Source organism: Bos javanicus, chromosome 21 (assembly GCF_032452875.1).
Source record: "Bos javanicus breed banteng chromosome 21, ARS-OSU_banteng_1.0, whole genome shotgun sequence".
NCBI classification, from domain to species: domain Eukaryota; kingdom Metazoa; phylum Chordata; class Mammalia; order Artiodactyla; family Bovidae; genus Bos; species Bos javanicus.
Window position 1 is genome coordinate 64,339,289 of NC_083888.1, and position 17,554 is coordinate 64,356,842.

Sequence of the window (17,554 nt, forward strand, 5' to 3'; positions counted from 1 at the left end):
GCGCCTCCTCCCCATCCTCGTGCCTCTGCCACGGGGCACATGGCCAGCAAGTGGAATGGACCCGCAGGACGGAGACGCGCCCCATGTGACCCTGGACAGACCCCTTGCCCTGAGACGGAGGGCCTGCACGTCCTAACGCGAAGGACCCTCGCAGCTCAAAACCGACCTACGTGTCCTGCGGTCAAGAGGAACGAAGGCCTTACACAACCAGAGTCATCGCTCCCTGCTCCGTAGTGTCGAAAGGCCCAGCCGTGTCACCATGAGAGCCGCGGGGCTCCGCTCAGCCCGCCCTACCAGAGGAGGACCGGGCCGGCCGGCTGAGGGCATCAGGAGGCAGGCCAGGCCAGCAGGCAGGGCGAGGGGTGCACGCCCCGAACCTCCACGGCAGCTCGCTGCCAGCCAGGATCCTGGTGTGGCGCGGCCGGCCCCAGCCAGGCAGGGGCTCCAGAGCACGGGCTCAGCCCCAGGAGAGGGAAGATCCAGGCCCGGGAGCTGAGGCCGGAACTCGGCAGGAGTCCGGGTTTCAGGCCTGATCCCCAAACACCGGGCTGAGTGGGCAGTACTGCCCGCCATGTGGACACCAGGCAGAGCCCGGGTGCTGTCCGAGGGCTGCACCCCTCACCCAGGGCTCTTCCGGCCAGGCTGCCCCCTGCACGCCTCATCCTTGAGGCCAGTCTCAGTAGACACACACTCCAGCTGAATTTAAGAAAGGAAGTGGCATTTCTCGGGTAGTCTGGGCCAGACTCTGCTGCTGACAGCTGTGTCACTTAACCTTTTCTGGGCCATTCCCACACCTGTTACAAGTCTTCCTGGGACCTGTCTGCTGGGATTGTGAGAATTAAAGTAAATGTAAATTAAATTAAGAAAAGTGTCTTGACGCCACGGTAAAGCACTGTTCTCATATTCTGGCTCTGGTTTCCTGAGAACAAGGAGGGGAGGAGCCCTCAGGCCTGGGCCTCATGGAATAGGAGAGAAAAAGACCTCCCTTCCACCATAGATTTTTTTTTAATTGGGATTTTTTTTTTATTGATCTTTAAAAATTCTCCCAACACCTATACTGAACATATTGACAAACCAGTTTTTAAAAGGAGCAGAATTATTGTGTGTTGAATAGATGGAGCAGGAAAAGGGTGTTTAAAGACAGAGAGAGAAAACTGGCGTTTCTCTCACTTCTCCCGTGTGCCACCAGGTACATACGTGTATGTGGTCACCTCTGTTGAAGAAGGAAATGGCAACCCACTCCAGTGTGCTTGCCTGGAGAATCCCAGGGACGGGGGAGCCTGGTGGGCTTCCACCTGTGGGGTTACACAGAGTCGGACACGACTGAAGCGACTTAGCAGCAGCAGCAGTCACCTCTGTAAAGAGCCCGCAGGCGTCTTCTCTCTTGCCCAATTGGGTGCAGCCGTGGGTGCCCAGCAAGGCAGGGTCTCCCAGGGAGGAATGTTCCTGTAGTGCTGGGCGGGCCTCCTGCCATCAGGCAGCTGGCCCACTGCCCTCCACCTGGACCCTCCTCTTTCGCAGCCAAAGCATCCACACAGGAACCAGGAAGTGGTAGACAAGGCTCACAGAAAACTTGACCGCAGCCCACGGCAGGGCCTAGGGCTAGGCATTGCCGAGTATGGAAGCAGGCTTCCAGCACAGAACAGGCTGTCAAGTGTAGGAACACAGAACAAGCTTCCGCCCGTGTCATCACCCCTAGGAGTGGAAATCAGGCCTTCGTGGGCGTGGGTAGGTTGGGTTGGGACCTTCATGTTGGAAGGAACCCGCTCCCCTGGGAGGTCAGGCCTCCGTCGCCAGGAGGGCGGCCTGGAGGCACCAGGGGCTCCGGTGCGGGGCAGCAGGTGACCTGTTTCAGCTTGGAGATTCTGTTACCCTGTGTCCTGCCGTGCCCCGCTCCAGGGCACACACGGCTAACCTCCCAGCTGCTTGGCGCACCCTGCGGGACGGGCCTTCTGCCCATCGTGGATTTTGTCTTGCTCTTGAGCGTTGCTGGCCCCTCACCCTAGGTTGGAGATGACGCCCCTTGCCCAGCTCGGCCGCGAGGCGTGAGGCCAGCTTGCCCTGGTCCCTCCCCCGCCGCCCTGACTGCCTGCGGTTCCCCGGTGACACCTGAGGTGACACCTGAGCCGGCCAAGAGAATGAACAATCGGTTTTTCTCAGATTGGAGCCAAAGCCTGATTTTCTTGTAAATGAAACACAGAAGCAGTCCCTGTCTGAACACTAGGCACGTGCGGCAGCCCTTGCCGGGGCCCTGCCTTCAGGGTCAAGGGCAAGAACGTGGCCCGGAAGGCTCCACGGCTGCTCGCTCATCCTCTGCGGCCCCCATCACCTGCCCTCACCACACCTCCGGGCTCCTGAGTGCAGGCAGGAGGGCATCCCGCCGTGGGGAGGGGTACGGGCTGAAATCCCCACCCTGACTCTTCCTGCTGGAATGTCGCTCCCCTGCTCACAAGTCGGAATAAAATGGACCCACTGGGTTGGCAATTCCAAGTTAGAACGGCTTCGTGGGAAGTGGGGGGACTGTAGCTCGAGGTTAGGGGATTGAGGGCAGGGTGGCAGCTGAAGAAGTGGCAGCCACAGGCGCCATTCAAGGGGAAGGAGAGAGGGATCACCACAAGAAGGGATGAGCTTGAACCCTGTAAGTGGCTCCACGCGAAGACCCCCAAGAAAAGGGACAGAGGGCTGATGAGAGGATGGGGTGGGCCGGGGCGTCGCGAGGCTGAGAGCCAGCATGAAACCGTCTCCTGGGGGACCGGGGGCAGAGGCGGGGCAGCCCCCAGGGGTCCTCTCCCCCGTTAACCCACAGGCCTTTGTGCTTCTCCTCCCCACAGGCCCCCCCAGCCAGCGTCAGGTGCAGAATGGCCCCTCTCCCGACGAGATGGACGTCCAGAGAAGGTAAGTCCCCCGGCAGAGCCGGCGTGGAGGGCACACCCGGGCGGGGGCGGGAGCACAGGCCTGGCCAGAGAGGAGGGGGAGGCGTTCGTCGCCACTTGGCCAGCGACGACGTGAGCGTGTGGTTCCACAGCGGGGCACCGCTGACTCCGGAGCCTCACCGTCAGCCTGGCAGAGTCCCGGCCCATCCGCTTACTAAACACCCTCCCAGGTGTGTTAGGTCATCGTCCAGGGACCCGCACGTGACCCGCCAGGCCAGTCTGACTGAGCCTGTCTTAGGCCCCCGTCTCGTGTCTGTCTGGAGGCCTTGTGAGCCCTGGTCTCTTGTTGGCGACCTTGGTGGGTGCCCCGCACGGCCTCCCCAGTAGGGGTTAAAGCAGACAGAGGCCACGAGGGCGCTCTGGGCTGCAGCCGCCCTTGGGTGGCCAGGCCGGGCTGTGTCCTTATCCTCATGGGGCCAGCCTGTGGAGGAGGCTGCTCCCATGGGGTAGGGTGACCCACTCCCCGCCCCTCCAGGGCGCGTCTTGAGTGTCTCGGTCAGCACTGTTGTCCTGAAGTTTCAGGAGACGTCACGGTGGCTGAGGAGCCGTCACGGTGGCTGAGGAGCCGCCGCCTCCCCAGTCCCTGTGCCAGAGAGCAGGGCCAGGCTGTCAGCCCACCCTGCTGGGCAGGGGCTCTGCATCTCTGAGGGCCTGGCATCCCGGCTCTGTGGAGCCGTGCTGGGAGGCAGGCTTGGGCCATATCCTCTCCAGGGGAGCAGAAGAGGACCTGACTGCCGGCCTGTGGCCAGGCTCAGGCAGAGCCTGAGGTCAGGGCTGGGAGTCCCTCCCCTGGCTGAGGCTCTCAGGTTCCTCACCTGGAGCCTGTCCCCTGCCCTGAGTGCCTTCGGCCCCCATGGTGGACTTTGTGACCCTGGGCCTCAGTCTCCTGTTGGGAGGTGGCAGTGTTAGCAAGGGAAAAACGGGTGTATGCTTCCTAGACGTGGGTCACAGAGGCTTCTGTTTGTTCATTCCTAGCTTCTTAGAAGAATGCTATGTAGCTAACTAGGGCTTTTGCACACTTTGTCTCATTTTAACGCCCACATTAGCCCTCGGGTTATCGTTACCCGTGCTGTTTCTCACATGAGCCACTGAAGGTAGGAGAAGAGAAAGGAAGCAGAAGTTAGGAGCAGAACCAGGACTGGCCCCGGCTCAGCCCTCTGCCAGCTCCCAGGCCGTCCTTGAGAGGGACGGGGGTCCCATACAGACCCTGCAGTCAGGCTCTCAGAGCTGGAGAATCTCCACCGCCAAGTCCAGCGTCCAGGGCCACCGGCTGCAGAGGGCGGTTCACTTTTGTCTGCAGTCGGTGTCCCCAGGCCGAGTAACCCCTGGAGATCAGAACCGCAGGCATCAGACTCCAGAGCAGGGACCTGCTGGTCGGGACGAGGAGAGGTTGCGTGTTGCCCACGAGGGATGCAGTGAGCCCAGCACAGAGCCATCCTGTCTTCTCACTGCCAGCAGCCTGTGTCCACAGAAGACCAATTCCTCTCGTGGAGGGCTTCTGGGCACGTGGGTCCTGCTGGAGAGGCTGGAGTTGGGGGTGATATTTCGGCAGTTTGGATGGAGAAGCTTAATGCAGATGCTACTGGGAGCTTTTCAAACATCTTTAGTGTCAGAAGGGCCTTTTCCGGGATTTTTTAGATATCGAGCACAGTCCTTCCAAGAACCCATGACATGTGTTCTTATTTATGGAGAGGCATCTAGGCCCAGGAAAGGGAGAAAGCTCCCCCGTGACTCCCAGAGTGGGGACCAGAAAGCGCTCTGCTGCTCAGTGGCCGCACAGCGAGCCCTGCGTGTTGCTTCTCCTTCCTCCAAGGTGCACGCACTGGCAGCCCCGTGTGCCTAGTCCCCACTAAGCACACCCGCAGCAGCCAGCCCCATGCCAGCGCGCTGGGAACTGGTGTTGCAGAGGCACGGCCGCAGCCTCTCTCTCTGCGGGCGCCCTCCCGCCTCCTGCCCAGGAGCAGAGTAGCCCTCAGAGCAGCCCTGGGCCCCACGCCCCAAGACGGGCCTTCAGCGTTGGCAGTTGAAGCCTCACTGCCACCCACAGTCCCCGTGACTCCTGAGCCCCTCCCGCACTGGCGTTGCAGCCCCAGGTTCTGTGCACGTGCTCGTGGGCCCGTGTCTTCACTCAACCAGCCTTGAAGAGCAGCCCAGGGCCCCTCCTGCGAGGAGCCAGGAGGTTGTCCCTGCCGAGGTCACCCGGCACGGCCACACAGCCTCCCATGGGCTTAGGGAGCTAAGCCAGGTGCAGTGGGCGTGAGTGGCCCTGAGGTCGTGTCTGCTGAGGCCTCCAGACACCAGGCAAGCTCATCCAGCCTGGGGGAAGCTTGGTCACTCGGCCAGATGGTCACTTCAGCCTCGTGAGGGGCTCCCTGCCAAGGTGTTAGTGTCCATGGGCTGCCGGTGCTGCCCTGGGTGGGGATCTGGACCGGTCACAGCTCAGCCTGTGTAAGCAGGGACTGCAGGCCTGGCAGCCGGAGCCCAGGGTGGGACGAGGTGGGCTCGCTGCCGAGCCCCGGGGCACCGGGAAGCCTGACTCTGCAGCCCAGGCTCTGCCACGGACTTGTCCTCCGCTGTGGTTGCTTCTCAGACAAGTGATGGAGCAGCAGCATCAACAGCGCCAGGAGTCTCTCGAGAGAAGAGCCTCGGCCACAGGTGAGAGCGCCCTGCCCCTGCCAGGGCCGCCCCTCCCCTTCGCCTGGGACATGCTGGGCGGTCGGCGGCCCACTGCCGAGCGCACGGGCCCCAGAGGGCGCCCCAGAGGGCACCAGCCTCACTCCATGTTTCTGACTCGGATCTGACCCTGTTGCTGTGTCAGCTCTTCCCCTTCACGCTGGCCTACCCGGCTCCCTGCCCGGCCTCCAGGCGCGCAGGCCCGGTCCCTGCAGGCCCACCACCCTGTGAGCACCCCTCCTGCAGCTCCTTCTCTCGGGGCCGCCGCCTCCCTCGCACCCGTGCCCCTTCACCAGACTTCACTCCTGTCCCGGCGTGGTTGTCCTTCCCTAAGGAAGGTTTCCGTGGCTTTTGGCCAGCTGGAGCCCCTCCCCACAGGTCAGGGTAGCACTGTGTGCCTGCTCTTGTGGCACCTGTCACCCTCCGCAGTGACAGATGTGCAGTCGTCCGTGTGATTGGCTCACTGCTCCCCACCAGGCCGTGAGCTCTGAGAGCATGCAGCCCGCGGCCACTGGTCCCCAGCACCCTGCGCAGGGCCCGGCAGGCAGCAGAGACTCAGGTGGTGGACGAGGGGCAGGGACGGGACTGCACAGCCCACGGCGCCGCTCCTGGACATGTGCCCCTGTCGGCCCTGCAGCCGTCCCCCGAGGCCAAGGGGGCCAGTCCCCATTGCATCTCGGGGGCTAATAGCTGCCAGTGCCTGGGAGGGTGCTGAGTACCGAGAAGGAGCAGAGGAGGAAAAAGAGATACCATTTGGGCACCAGAGGGCTTCCTCCCCTGGAAGACCACCGCTGAGCAGCAGGAAGTTGGTGGAGCTCGGGGGTGCAAAGCCAACATGTGCCATTGGGTTCAGCCAGGCCCCAGGTGTTGGGGGGCTGGGGCAGCAGCAGGCGCCTCCTGAGGGGCTTCTCATGCGACACTGGGTCGAGCCAGGCCCCAGGTGTCGGGGGCACTGGGGCAGCAGCAGGCGCCTCCTGAGGGGCTTCTTGGAAGAGGTGACCCTGAGCTGTTCCTCATCCGCAGAAGAGCTCCCCAGGAGGCTCCATCTGGGCCTGGGCACTCACTGAGCCCACTGCTGTGTTTTAGGACCCAGCCTCCCGCCGGGGCACCCCTCCTCTGCAGCCAGCGCCCCCCTCTCGTGTAGCGGCCCTCCACCCCCACCCCCACCCCCTGTCCCACCGCCACCCACAGGGGCCACCCCCCCGCCCCCACCCCCACTGCCGGCCGGAGGAGCCCAGGGCACCAGCCACGACGAGAGCTCCGTGTCTGGCCTGGCCGCCGCCCTGGCTGGAGCCAAGCTGAGACGGGTCCAGCGGGTGAGCATCGTGGGCCCCAGGGGGTGGGTGGAGGAGGACGAGGCTGGGGGGCCCTTCCTGCCGGGGAGAGCAGCACCGCCTTCCCCAACCAGACGGCGCCTCCTGCCGCCTCAGTCCCAGTTCCCTGGTTCCCAAGAGAATTGGGGTGGCACGGGGTGAGGCAGGAGCTGCCGCCCTCCTAGATGAGGAAACCGAGGGTCGGGCTTGTGAATGACTTGTCCAGAGCACGCAGGTCACCAGCTGCAGCTTGGACTCAGGCCCTGGGTCTCCTGAGTTTACATTCGTCAGCTTCCTCAGGCTCAGCTGGTCCTCCCAAGCCTTCCCCAGTGTCCTGGCAGGAGGAGCTTCTGGAAGAAGGCCGTGTGTGTGTTTGTGGGCTAAAGGGCACCTCTGATATAGAGTTGTGCCCCCTTGCCCCTCAGGTCATACCGGCCTCGTCAAGGCCGCTGACCGGGAGCCAGTGGACCTGGGGCGTATCTGCGAACAGTGACCTCCAGTCGACGGCGCCCCCTGGATTGTCTCCAGGGGGTGGGATTGGGGAGATGGGACCAGAGAGCCTGGCCTGGCCCCTTCCAGCTCTGCCGTCACACCCAGACCCTTTTCCCTTAAGTCACCGGCCTGAAGCACTGTCTCCCCTTAGCCAGAAGATGCGTCTGGAGGCTCCAGTCCCAGCGGGCCCTCGAAGTCTGATGCCAACCGGGCCAGCAGTGGGGGTGGCGGTGGAGGCCTCATGGAAGAGATGAACAAGCTGCTGGCCAAGAGGTGAGTGTGTCGACTGACCAGCTCACCGCTTGTCAGGGGCTCCTGCGCCCAGGGCCCGGTCCAGGGCTGCGGGAGGTGGACAGCACCACCCTGCCCACCAGCAGCCACTGGCCCGGCTTCAGCCGAGCAGGCGGGACAGCACCACCCTCCCCACCAGCAGCCACTGGCCCCGGGCTTCAGCCGAGCAGGGGGACTGTCACTCAGGCTTTCCCTTCTCCGGGGTCAGTCTGAGACATCGAGCCAAAAGGAGTCCACTCAAGTCTAAAGCCTTCCTCATTTCAGTCTAACAAGTGTTTGTCTCAGAGTATCTGCCATGTCCCAGCCTCGTCCTGAGCAGAGAAAAATTTGAAGGTAATTTCAGAGATAAATTCTTAGGGAAAAAGAAAACTATTCCTCCTGGGGAATGGGTAATGACAGGGCCTGTCCTGTGAGGGGGTTACAGGGACCCCGGGAGGAGTGACCGGGTGGCCAGAGCCCCGAACGTCGCCCCCAGGGACGGAGCAGCAGCGCCCCGACTCCTGGTCGGCTCTGGGGCCCAGGCCTCCACTCCCGTCTGCGCTTGGTTGGTCCCCAGCTGAATCCCAAGCAGGCGGAACGATCAGTCAGCTCCCTCTGGGGGCGTCACAGAGCTTGGGCTGTACTTGTGGACGTGGGGTAGCAGCAGGCGTACGCTGACGGGGCCCCGTGCCTGGCTCACCCAGGCACCGCAGGACTGGGGAGCAAGTCTCGTCATGCAGGCAGGTTGGATTCCGTTCCAGGGGAGCCTCACGTTAAAAATAGATTTTCTTTAAAAACGATATATGCACAGTCACCCCAAGTGCAACACCAGTGCATTCACAGTAACAGCTTGGCCTTGATGGTTTAGACCAAACAGAGAGGAACTTTCTGAGAACAGGAAAAGGCCAGTGTGCCAGGAACCAGGGAGACGCCAGATGGCTGGTGGCAGAGCCGGGCCCGCAGTGAACACACACCCCACAGGACCGGCAAGGAGCTGTCATGCTGCCCCATGAAGCCCCGCTCAGCGCTGGATGTCGAGTGGAGCCAATGAGGAGATGCCCTTGTGGGCTGTTTCTTTGAATGAAGGTCCTGGCAGAATTGCTGCCTCCTCCCTCCAAGGGCTGTCCCACACCCTTTCCCAGGCGGGGGCATCTTGCCCACAGGTGGTCGGCACAGGAAATCTCCACGGGACTGGAGGGGCCTGGTCTGCTGTGTTTTCTTGGAAGACAACCTGGCTCTGAGCAGGCACAGTGTCACGGGCACAGTGGCAGGCCAGGGAGGAGCCGGGGTGCTTGCACCCAGCATTGGAAATAAAGACCAGACAGCCAGCCCAGAAACAAATGCAGAGGCAGGACTGAGCAGGCACGCTGTCGGGACGAAGATGTCGGGGACGATTCCTGGCTTTCTGGGAGGACCCGTCCTTCCCGGGATAAGCCGATGAAGAAGGGGCCCCCATGTGACTGCGGAGGCTGCAGCATGGGCTGGTCCCTCGACAGGGACAGCCCGCTGGTGGCCGTCACCCATCAGGCCAGTTTCCCCTTTGATGGGCAGCTCACTGTGAGCCCTTGAGCACTGTGTTCTGGCAGCTTCGGAGAGGCTGCTGCGTGTGGAATGAGAATTAGCCAGATGTCGGTGCCCAGTGTGGCCAGCAGAGAGCAGGTAGTTTTCAGGGTGTCTGAGCAGGGGCTCATCCCTGGGGGGTGCTGTCCTCACCAGAGGCGTCTGTCAGAGCCTTTCCTTCCTGAGCAGCTCTTTGCGGCGTCCGGGCTGGCAGGGTGTGGCTGCAGAGCTCCGAGGCAAGGGACTCCAGAGAGAGAGGCAGGCTTCCTCCTCCCACAGGCGGCCCGCAGATGGGATGTCTGCAGAGTGACCTGTGGAGTTGGGGGCTCTCTCACCTCTCGCGGTCAGGCCTGGGTGTTCTGGGGCCATAGCTGTCACCCAGCTCTTCTGACCGGGACGGGGTGTGGACCAACCTTCTGCCCCTCAGGTGCTGTAGACAGAGATGCAAGTGTCCCCACACCCCCTGCCAGACCAGTTTGGCATCCAGGGTCCTGGGACCAGCACAGAAGGCCTGGACACTCACTCAGGCATCACCCCAGATAGGTGCCTGGACAAGTTACCTCCTTCACACGAAACGGGTTAGACCCCAGCAAGGGGCCTCTGAGGACCAAGCTGTGTCCTCACAGAAGAGGTGTCCAGTCAGTGTGGAAACCTCCGGGGCTGATGGTGTGTTTTCTCCCTTCTGTGTTAGGAGAAAAGCAGCCTCCCAGACAGACAAGCCGGCGGACAAGAAGGAAGACGAAAGCCAAACAGTAAGTGCGCCCACCCCCGGCCTGCCCAGCTTCCCGTGCCACGTGGGCACACCAGGCCCCACGGTGCCCAGGGTTGGACAGTCACGTCATGGATCCTTTACTGGGCGATTATAGGAGGGCGGGGGACTCCTGTCCATCCCCCTGCACCACGGAGCAGGTCGGCACTCACTGAGCATCTGGCAGCCTCGTGGGGGAGGCAGGTGGGAGGCAGAGAAGCAGGATCCAGCCAGGAGTGTCATGACAAGGGGGCCTGGAGCCTGGGAAGCTCAGACACACGGACAAGTCTCCTCCTCGACAGACTCGGGTACAGTCACGGTAGGGGGTGTCTGCTTCAAGACCAGGGCTGTTCCTATTCGTTTCTACTCCTAAAAGACGTCACTCGAGTCCATCGATTCCAGCAAAGCCTCGGATGAGCTTGGCAAAGGACCCCGAGCCTCAGGCGCTTGTCCGGACGGATCAGGATCCTGGAGTCCCATCTGTCCACCCAGAACTCCACATGCCTGCCTCCACCTAGCGCGGCTAAGGCTTTTGTCCTGTGTGCTAAGCTTTCCCTGTACAAGCAGGTTCTTGCTGAAACCACTAAGTTTCGACCTTGACCGCAGACAGCATACAGGTCGCATCTCAGTGGCAGGGGGAGACAAAAGAAACATGGCCACCCAGTGCCAGGGCATGCTCACTGCCGTGCCACTGGACGAGGCTCGCCAGGCGAGGCCCAGGGCTCCAGCCCTGCCAGCGGCCTTCCCACCTCCTCACCCCCAACCTAGGCACACGCAGCCCCCTCGGCCCCCACAGCCGACTCCTCCCCAGTCTGCGTATCTTTGCATTAGCATTGTTCCCTGAGAAATGGTCTCCCAGACCCCAGACTAGGTAAGGCTCCCTGCAGCTTGGTCCCTGGGCGCCTCTCCCCGCTGTGCTTCTGCTCCACTCTCAGCACACATATTTATCTCGTTTACTCGCGCCTTGCTGCCAGATTGTGAGCCCTGCGAGGACCACGCGTGCATATTCCACTGTCCGCGTGCCTTGCACCAAGTATGGAGTCCATCCAGCTGACTCCGCTTGACTGTCTCCAAGTGCAGAGGCCTGTGTGGCCAGGAGCTCAGGGGTAGTCACAGGCCTCCAAAGACTGGTGGATTCCAGCCAGCACCGCCAGCCCCAGCTCCCTGGGCTCTAGGAAGAAAAGGAGTGGAAGTGCTCAGTCGTATCCGACTCTTTGCGACCCCATGGACTGTAGCCCACCAGGTTCCTCTGTCCGTGGGATTCTCCAGGCAGGAATAGTGGAGTGAGTTGCCATTCCCTTCTCCAGGAGATCTTCCCAAGCCAGGAACCGAACCTAGGTCTCTGGCATTGTAGGTAGATCCTTCACTGTCTGAGCCACTAGGAAAAGAGTAGGTTTCGAATCCCAGGGATCCAGGAGAAATCTTTGACCCCAAGGGTAGAGTTTTCCTCCTCTGACTCCCCTTTCTCTGTAGGCCTCCAGGCTGCCGCTTTGGTCGCGTGTGGTCGGGAGGCCCCGCCCACATGGGAGCAGCCTCTTCCAGGGCCGGGACAGTCCCACACCCAGAGCGAGTGCCATGTGGCCAGGGACACCGGCAGCTGGCTTTTCTTGTTTCTTTTTTTTTTTGCTGTACTACACATGGATCTTAGTTCCCCAACCAGGGACCGAACCTGGGCCCTCAGCAGTGAAAGCAGTCAGTCTTTACCACTGGACCTCCAGGGGAGTCCCTGGCTTTTTCGTTTCTATACTTTTCAGTGTTTTCCAGATCTTCACTGAAGGTGTCCAAGGTTTCAAGAAGGAAATGTGGAGCCCTCCACGTTCAGGAGAACCCCACACCCCCGAATGTGGAGTCAGGTGGCTTGGGCAGGGCTACTGCCCCTTGCTGGCTGCGGGGCTCTGAGAATGTGTCCCAGCCATGAAGAGCACAGGCTGCGAGGCGGCAGGGGCTGGGGGGCCTCTTCCCGGCTTGCAACTGAGGCCAAATTTTCCTTTATATAGGGAGCAGTCTTATTAGTTACTTTTGAAATAATAGGGTAATGTTAAAATTTTTTTCTGATTTATTTTCCAGTTACTGTAATTTCACCCATAATGTCTCCCACTCTGGCATGTTTCCTTTGGGTCCTGGTCCCCAGGCACATGTGTTGATTTCCATAATTTCATTAACTCCACGCTCTCACAGCGAGAGGCCTGGGAGATCTTCCTAGGGTCTTCCTGGGGGTCTTCCTCTGGAGACCCACAGCCTAGCACATTCTTTTGCCCCTGAATCAGCGACTCCGAGAATTCTCTTCATGCACCCCACAAATACGGGGGTTCCTGATGGTCGCGAGGTCAGTGCTCAGTGTGGAGGCCAGGGGTGAGTAGTCGTCCTGACTCTCGTCCGCTGTGTCTCCCTGCAGCCTTCTTCCCCAACTGCTGTGCGGTGGACCACCTCCCTGCACCACCTGGGGTTTTCACTAGTGAAGCACAATGATTGTCTCACTGTAGAAGTAACACTCGTTCACTGGATAATTTGGAAAACTGCGGTCTCCTAGATGACCTGGCCTGAAGGTCCCCACCCAGCCGGCCTTCCTAACCAGATCGACAGCAGAGCCTTTCTCTTCCGTTTCAGGAAGAGCCCAGCAACTCTCCATCTCCAGGGACCCGAGCAGCCAGCCAGCAGCTCCCCAACTCGTCAGGTAAGGGGCCCCACCCTGCCTGCACCAGGTGTGGGGTCTTAGAGTGGGAGGGGCTCTCACAGAAAGACAATTTGACCCCCATGGCCTCCCCCATGGGCGGATGAGCAGAGAGGCTGTGCTGGCGGGGCGCCCTGCCATCTTGCACGGAAGCCCCTCCGGCCCCCGTCAGCAGCCGCCTGTAGTCGGATCCTGAGCACGTGCAGGACACTCTGGGGGAGAGAGCGCCCTGTCCAGCTGTTTCCCCAGTGGGTCTGCCCACACCTAGGAGGGGTGGGGGAGATGGGCCCGGAGGCTCAGCTTCCTGGCCTTGGGCCCTGCTCTGAAGAGGAGCATGTAAATGCCGCAGTCGTGCTCCTTGCAAAACACCAGGGAGCCTTGCTCACTGAGCAGTCAGCCAGATGAGGCCTGCAAAGCAGACGCCGCGAACCTATCCTGGTGCAAGCTCTGGAGCGGTGTGGTCAGAAGAGCGCCTTCAGGCTCTGTGGTGGAGAGAGGCCGCTGCATTTGGCCCCTCAGTCATTCAACAAACGTCTCAGGGTCTGCTCTGAGCCAGGCCTGTGCTCCCGAGCGTGTGGTGGGGGTGGGGGGACAGAGAGAAAATAGGCCGCCCCACCCCAGCCAGTGGCGAGAGGCTCATGCCCGCTGTTGGCAGCTCGCTGGGGCACGGCTCTGCGGCCACCTGGGCCTCACGTCCTGCCCCTCTGCTGGCTCATCGGCCTCCCTGTGAGGCTGGGTTCCGTGGCCTCTCCTCAGGCAGTGCCACAATTCTTGGTGAGTGTCACATCCCAGTAGAGGGGCTGTGAGTTCGCAGTTAGAAGCTCAGTGCGTGTAAGCGGTGCGCCCAGGGCCACGTGCCGGAGCTCGGGTGTGGTCCTGCTCCCAGGTCCGCCCTGCAGGCTCAGTGAAGGTGTGCCCGTGGCCTCCAGGCTCAGCTCAGAGTGGCTGGCCCCTGCTGCCCCAGGGAGCTTTCCCTTCTGCCTCTCTGCTCATCCTGCCAAGTCAGGGAACTCATTCACTTCAGTGGACCTCTTGTAGTAAAGTGAAATGCAATTAAAGAGCACTTGAAAAAGGAAAGACAAATCAACTTCCAAGGCCAGGTTGGGAAAGAGCTAGCAGCAGTGTGTGGGGAAAGCCACGGAGCCCAGGGACAGCGGGGACACTGGCTCCCAAAGGCAGGCGTGGGCTGCGCTGAGAGTGCAGGCAAGGGGCTTCCTGTACCCTCCCGGCCCACTGCTGGGGGCAGGCTGCTTCTGGAGGTCCTGGTTCAGAGCTTCCCTGCCCAGCCGGCGCACATTCCAAGGAAAGCCCTAGCCATGGGGAGAGGACTTGAAACCAGGTCAACCGAGTCGTGGGAGCAGGGGCTCCCATCCTGAGTTGGGGAGACGCAGGTGCCAGGCCTGCGAGGGCCACCTGGGCCACGGGAGCCGGGGCGGGGCCATCTGCCTAGGATGCTGCGGGGCGCGGGGCCACGGGCGCACTCCCAGCCCTGAGGCGCTTCGTCCGTGCCGTGCACCGACAGAGGCCAGCCGGAAGCCCTGGGAGCGGAGCGGCTCAGCGGAGAAGCCCGTGTCCTCCTCGCTGTCCAGGTGAGCCGCCCCAGAAGCCCGCACTGCCCCTGGGGTGGAGGCCCAGGCAGGCCTCGGCGCCAACTCACCTCTGCTTCATTCTGCCCACTGCATAGAACCCCATCTGTGGCCAAGAGCCCCGAAGCTAAGAGCCCCCTGCAGTCGCAGCCTCACTCTAGGTACCGAACCTCCTGTCTCTGGGACCTCCTCTGTCCCCTCCCGTGACTAACACCCCAGCCCCTGCCTCGTTGTCGTCTAACAGCTGTCTCTGGGAAAGGGCGGGCTGTGCGTCGTGAGGGACAGGGCAGGCCAGCTCCTCCTCACCCTCGTCGGTGGGGGGCCGTGGAGGTGCAGTCCCAGCTCTGGGCTCACCAGCCGGGACACCCAGCTAGCCAGGGGGCGTCTGCAGCCTCCTCCGCTCACTCCACCCCCTGTGGAGGTCTGCTCACCCACCGCAGGGCGGTCAAACATGGATGGCAGCCGCATGCAGCAAGTCCCCCTCACCAGCCCTCGCTGCACCCCGCGGCCTGCTGTCCCGGGGCTGGCCCCGCACCGCCCTCCTCTGCTTCCTCTGCATCTTTCCAGGGAGATACTGGCCACGTTTCCCAAATCAAAAGCTGACATGATAACGGGATGGGTTGTTTGCAACAGAGGTCGCTCAAAAAAACCTCAGGCAATCAGATCGTAACCACGGGCCAAGTGTCGCCTGAATGTGCAGGCTTCTAGAGCCCGCACTAAGGGGTGTCTCCAACGTCCGTCACAAATAGGAGGGAACAGCCCAGAGCAGGTGGCGCTTGGTCCTGGTCTGGCCAAGTCAGCCAAGAGACAGCTCTGGCCAGCCCTGCGGGAGTGGTGAAGACAGACACAGGTGCTCAGGGAGGGCCGTCCCAGTGTCGGCCAGGGCTCATGTGGGGCCCGAGTCAGCCAGCTTCTCGGCCAGGCCTGAGGTCCCTGCCTGCACAGAACTTGTCTCCGTGTGCAAAGACCCATAGACAAGACAACCATGCGTTCCCACAGGTGCTCGGAGGAAGACACTGAGGGTCCCGTGGTCGGCAGTGCCAGGCACAGAGGGGCTTCAGCGAGGGGGCTTCTCAGAGGCGGCGTTTGAGCAGACACAGATGAGGGGACCCCGCCCTGCAGAGAGTATGGGGGCAGACTTGCAAGCTGAAAGAGCGGTGAATGCTAAGGCCCCAAGCCTGCCACCAGCCTGGCGAGTTCAGAGAACAGAAAGCAGAGCAGCATGGCTGACAAGCATAGGGCGTGGGGAGGGCGGAGGAAGGCACACTGAGGGGGAAAGCCTGGGTTTGTCCACGTACAGGCCGCGTTCTGTGCGCCCTGGGCCAGGGCGCCATGATGCAGTGCCTCTCTGGCCCGCTCGCCTGGCTGGAGGCAGGAGGTGAACCCATCAGGCGGGAGCCAGAGCAGGGCCCGGGAGGTGAGGCGGGCAGGGCCAGCCTGCAGCCCTTGGCGGAGGTGGCTGCTTCCTGCTGGTGGAGCAAGAACAGGCTGCTAAGTTTCGAGCAGCCAGGCATCCCTTTCAGGGCGAGAACACTGTCCAACGCGTTCCCACTGGGATAGCAAGTTCTGCAGCTCCAAGCCAGAGTGCTTCCTAGACTCACAGATGGTGCCCTGGGGGCAGCCGCTGTAGGGCCCGCAGAGATGTTGGGGTCACTGTCGGGGTGGTGGGGGGCTGTTCAGAGGGGAGGACCAAGGCCCAGAGAGGTGACGTGGTTTGTCCAGGTGCCCTGGAAAATTGCTCTTGAAACAAGGACTTGAACCTACATCAGGGAAGGGGACCTCTTTCCCTACCACGATCCAAAATTACATACTCAGTCAGGACCACATTTGGCCTCTTTACTGAATTCATCCAGAAACGTGCAGGAGCACCTTGTTTTTTTATTTTTTAATCCAGGTATGTGCACTGGACCACTAAAATTTTATTTACATGGCATTCAGTGGTTTTTTAATCCAGCTTTCCTGAGATATAATTGACATCTAACGTTGTGTGAGTTCAAGGTACACAGCACGATGACTTCATGTGTTAGATGCTGTAAATGATGACCGCGGGCAGGCAGGTTAAAATGTCCGTGACCTCGCACAGTCGTACCTCTGTGTATGCGGTGAGAACTTGCAGACCTTGCTGCGCTCCTCCCAAGTCCGCAACACAGCACCGCCAGCCGCAGCCACCGCGCCATCCGTTCACCCCCACGGCCTGTCTGCCTCGTTACTGCAGCTGTGCGCCCCTCGACTGCCTCACCCCTGGCAGCCACCAGGCCAGTCTCTGTTTCCATGAGTTTGGCTTTTCGAGATTTTTTTATTTTGTTTTGAAGTATAGCCGATGAACAAGAAACGTTGTGAGAGTTTCAGCTGCACAGTGAAGGGACTCAGCCATACCTACGCTTGTGTCCCTTCTGCCCAGACTCCCCTCACCCAGGCTGCCAGTGCCCTGAGCAGAGCTCCCCGTGCTCTCCCCAGACTCCCCTCACCCAGGCTGCCAGTGCCCTGAGCAGAGCTCCCCGTGCTCTCCCCAGACTCCCCTCACCCAGGCTGCCAGTGCCCTGAGCAGAGCTCCCCGTGCTCTCCCCAGACTCCCCTCTCACCCAGGCTGCCAGTGCCCTGAGCAGAGCTCCCCGTGCTCTCCCCAGACTCCCCTCTCACCCAGGCTGCCACATGGCCCTGAGCAGAGGTCCCTGTGCTGCACAGGAGGACCCTGTTGTTCACCCGTTTTAAATACGGGCTTTTCTGGATTTTAGGTATAAGTGAGATCATGCAGCATTTGTCTCTCTCTGGCTTGCTTACTCAGCGCCATGTCCATGTTGTCACAAACGGCAGGACTTCCTTCTTTCTCTTCGTGGAATACTTCAGTATATAAATGTGTGTGACGTGTACCTAAACATGTACACGTGTGTGCATACACACCCACGCAGATACAGATAGGACATCATCTCCATCCACTCAGCAGTCCGTGGGCGCTCAGGTGGTCTCCATGTCGTGGCAGTTGTGAACAGTGCCACAGCGGACGTGGGGTGCGGCTGTCTGCTGGGAGCAGCAAGCTCGTTCCCTTCGGCTGTGTCCCCAGAAGGGGGATCGCTGGCCCACGTGGAGGCCCCTCCACGCTGTCCTCCGTCACAGCGCACCGGCGCTTCAGCGTCCTGCTGGTTCTCCTCCGCTGCGGAGGACCCCAGCCTGACCAATCTGTACAGTGACGCCTGGCGGTCGTGCCAGTTCCCCCGGTGTGTGCCTGCCGGCTGTCACGTGTCCACTCCCCAGTCAGTGTGTGCCTGCCGGCTGTCACGTGTGTGTCCACCGGCTGTCACATGTGTGTC

The 17,554-nt window shown here is 61.4% G+C and overlaps 1 protein-coding gene across 8 annotated transcripts in view; it reads left to right on the forward strand.

Moving 5' to 3' along the window:
* The window catches only part of EVL (Enah/Vasp-like), a 148,259-nt gene that overhangs the window by 127,699 nt on the left and 3,006 nt on the right, over positions 1–17,554 (forward strand). For 6 of the 8 annotated variants that reach the window (XM_061395315.1, XM_061395317.1, XM_061395313.1 and 3 more), the window contains exons 4-11: positions 2,832–2,895; positions 5,524–5,588; positions 6,693–6,922; positions 7,563–7,684; positions 9,933–9,993; positions 12,597–12,663; positions 14,183–14,249; positions 14,345–14,407. In XM_061395315.1, the coding sequence (XP_061251299.1) occupies positions 2,832–2,895; positions 5,524–5,588; positions 6,693–6,922; positions 7,563–7,684; positions 9,933–9,993; positions 12,597–12,663; positions 14,183–14,249; positions 14,345–14,407 (739 nt within the window). The remainder of the gene's footprint in view (positions 1–2,831; positions 2,896–5,523; positions 5,589–6,692; positions 6,923–7,562; positions 7,685–9,932; positions 9,994–12,596; positions 12,664–14,182; positions 14,250–14,344; positions 14,408–17,554) is intronic. The other 2 variants (XM_061395320.1, XM_061395319.1) reach the window with 1 other exon arrangement.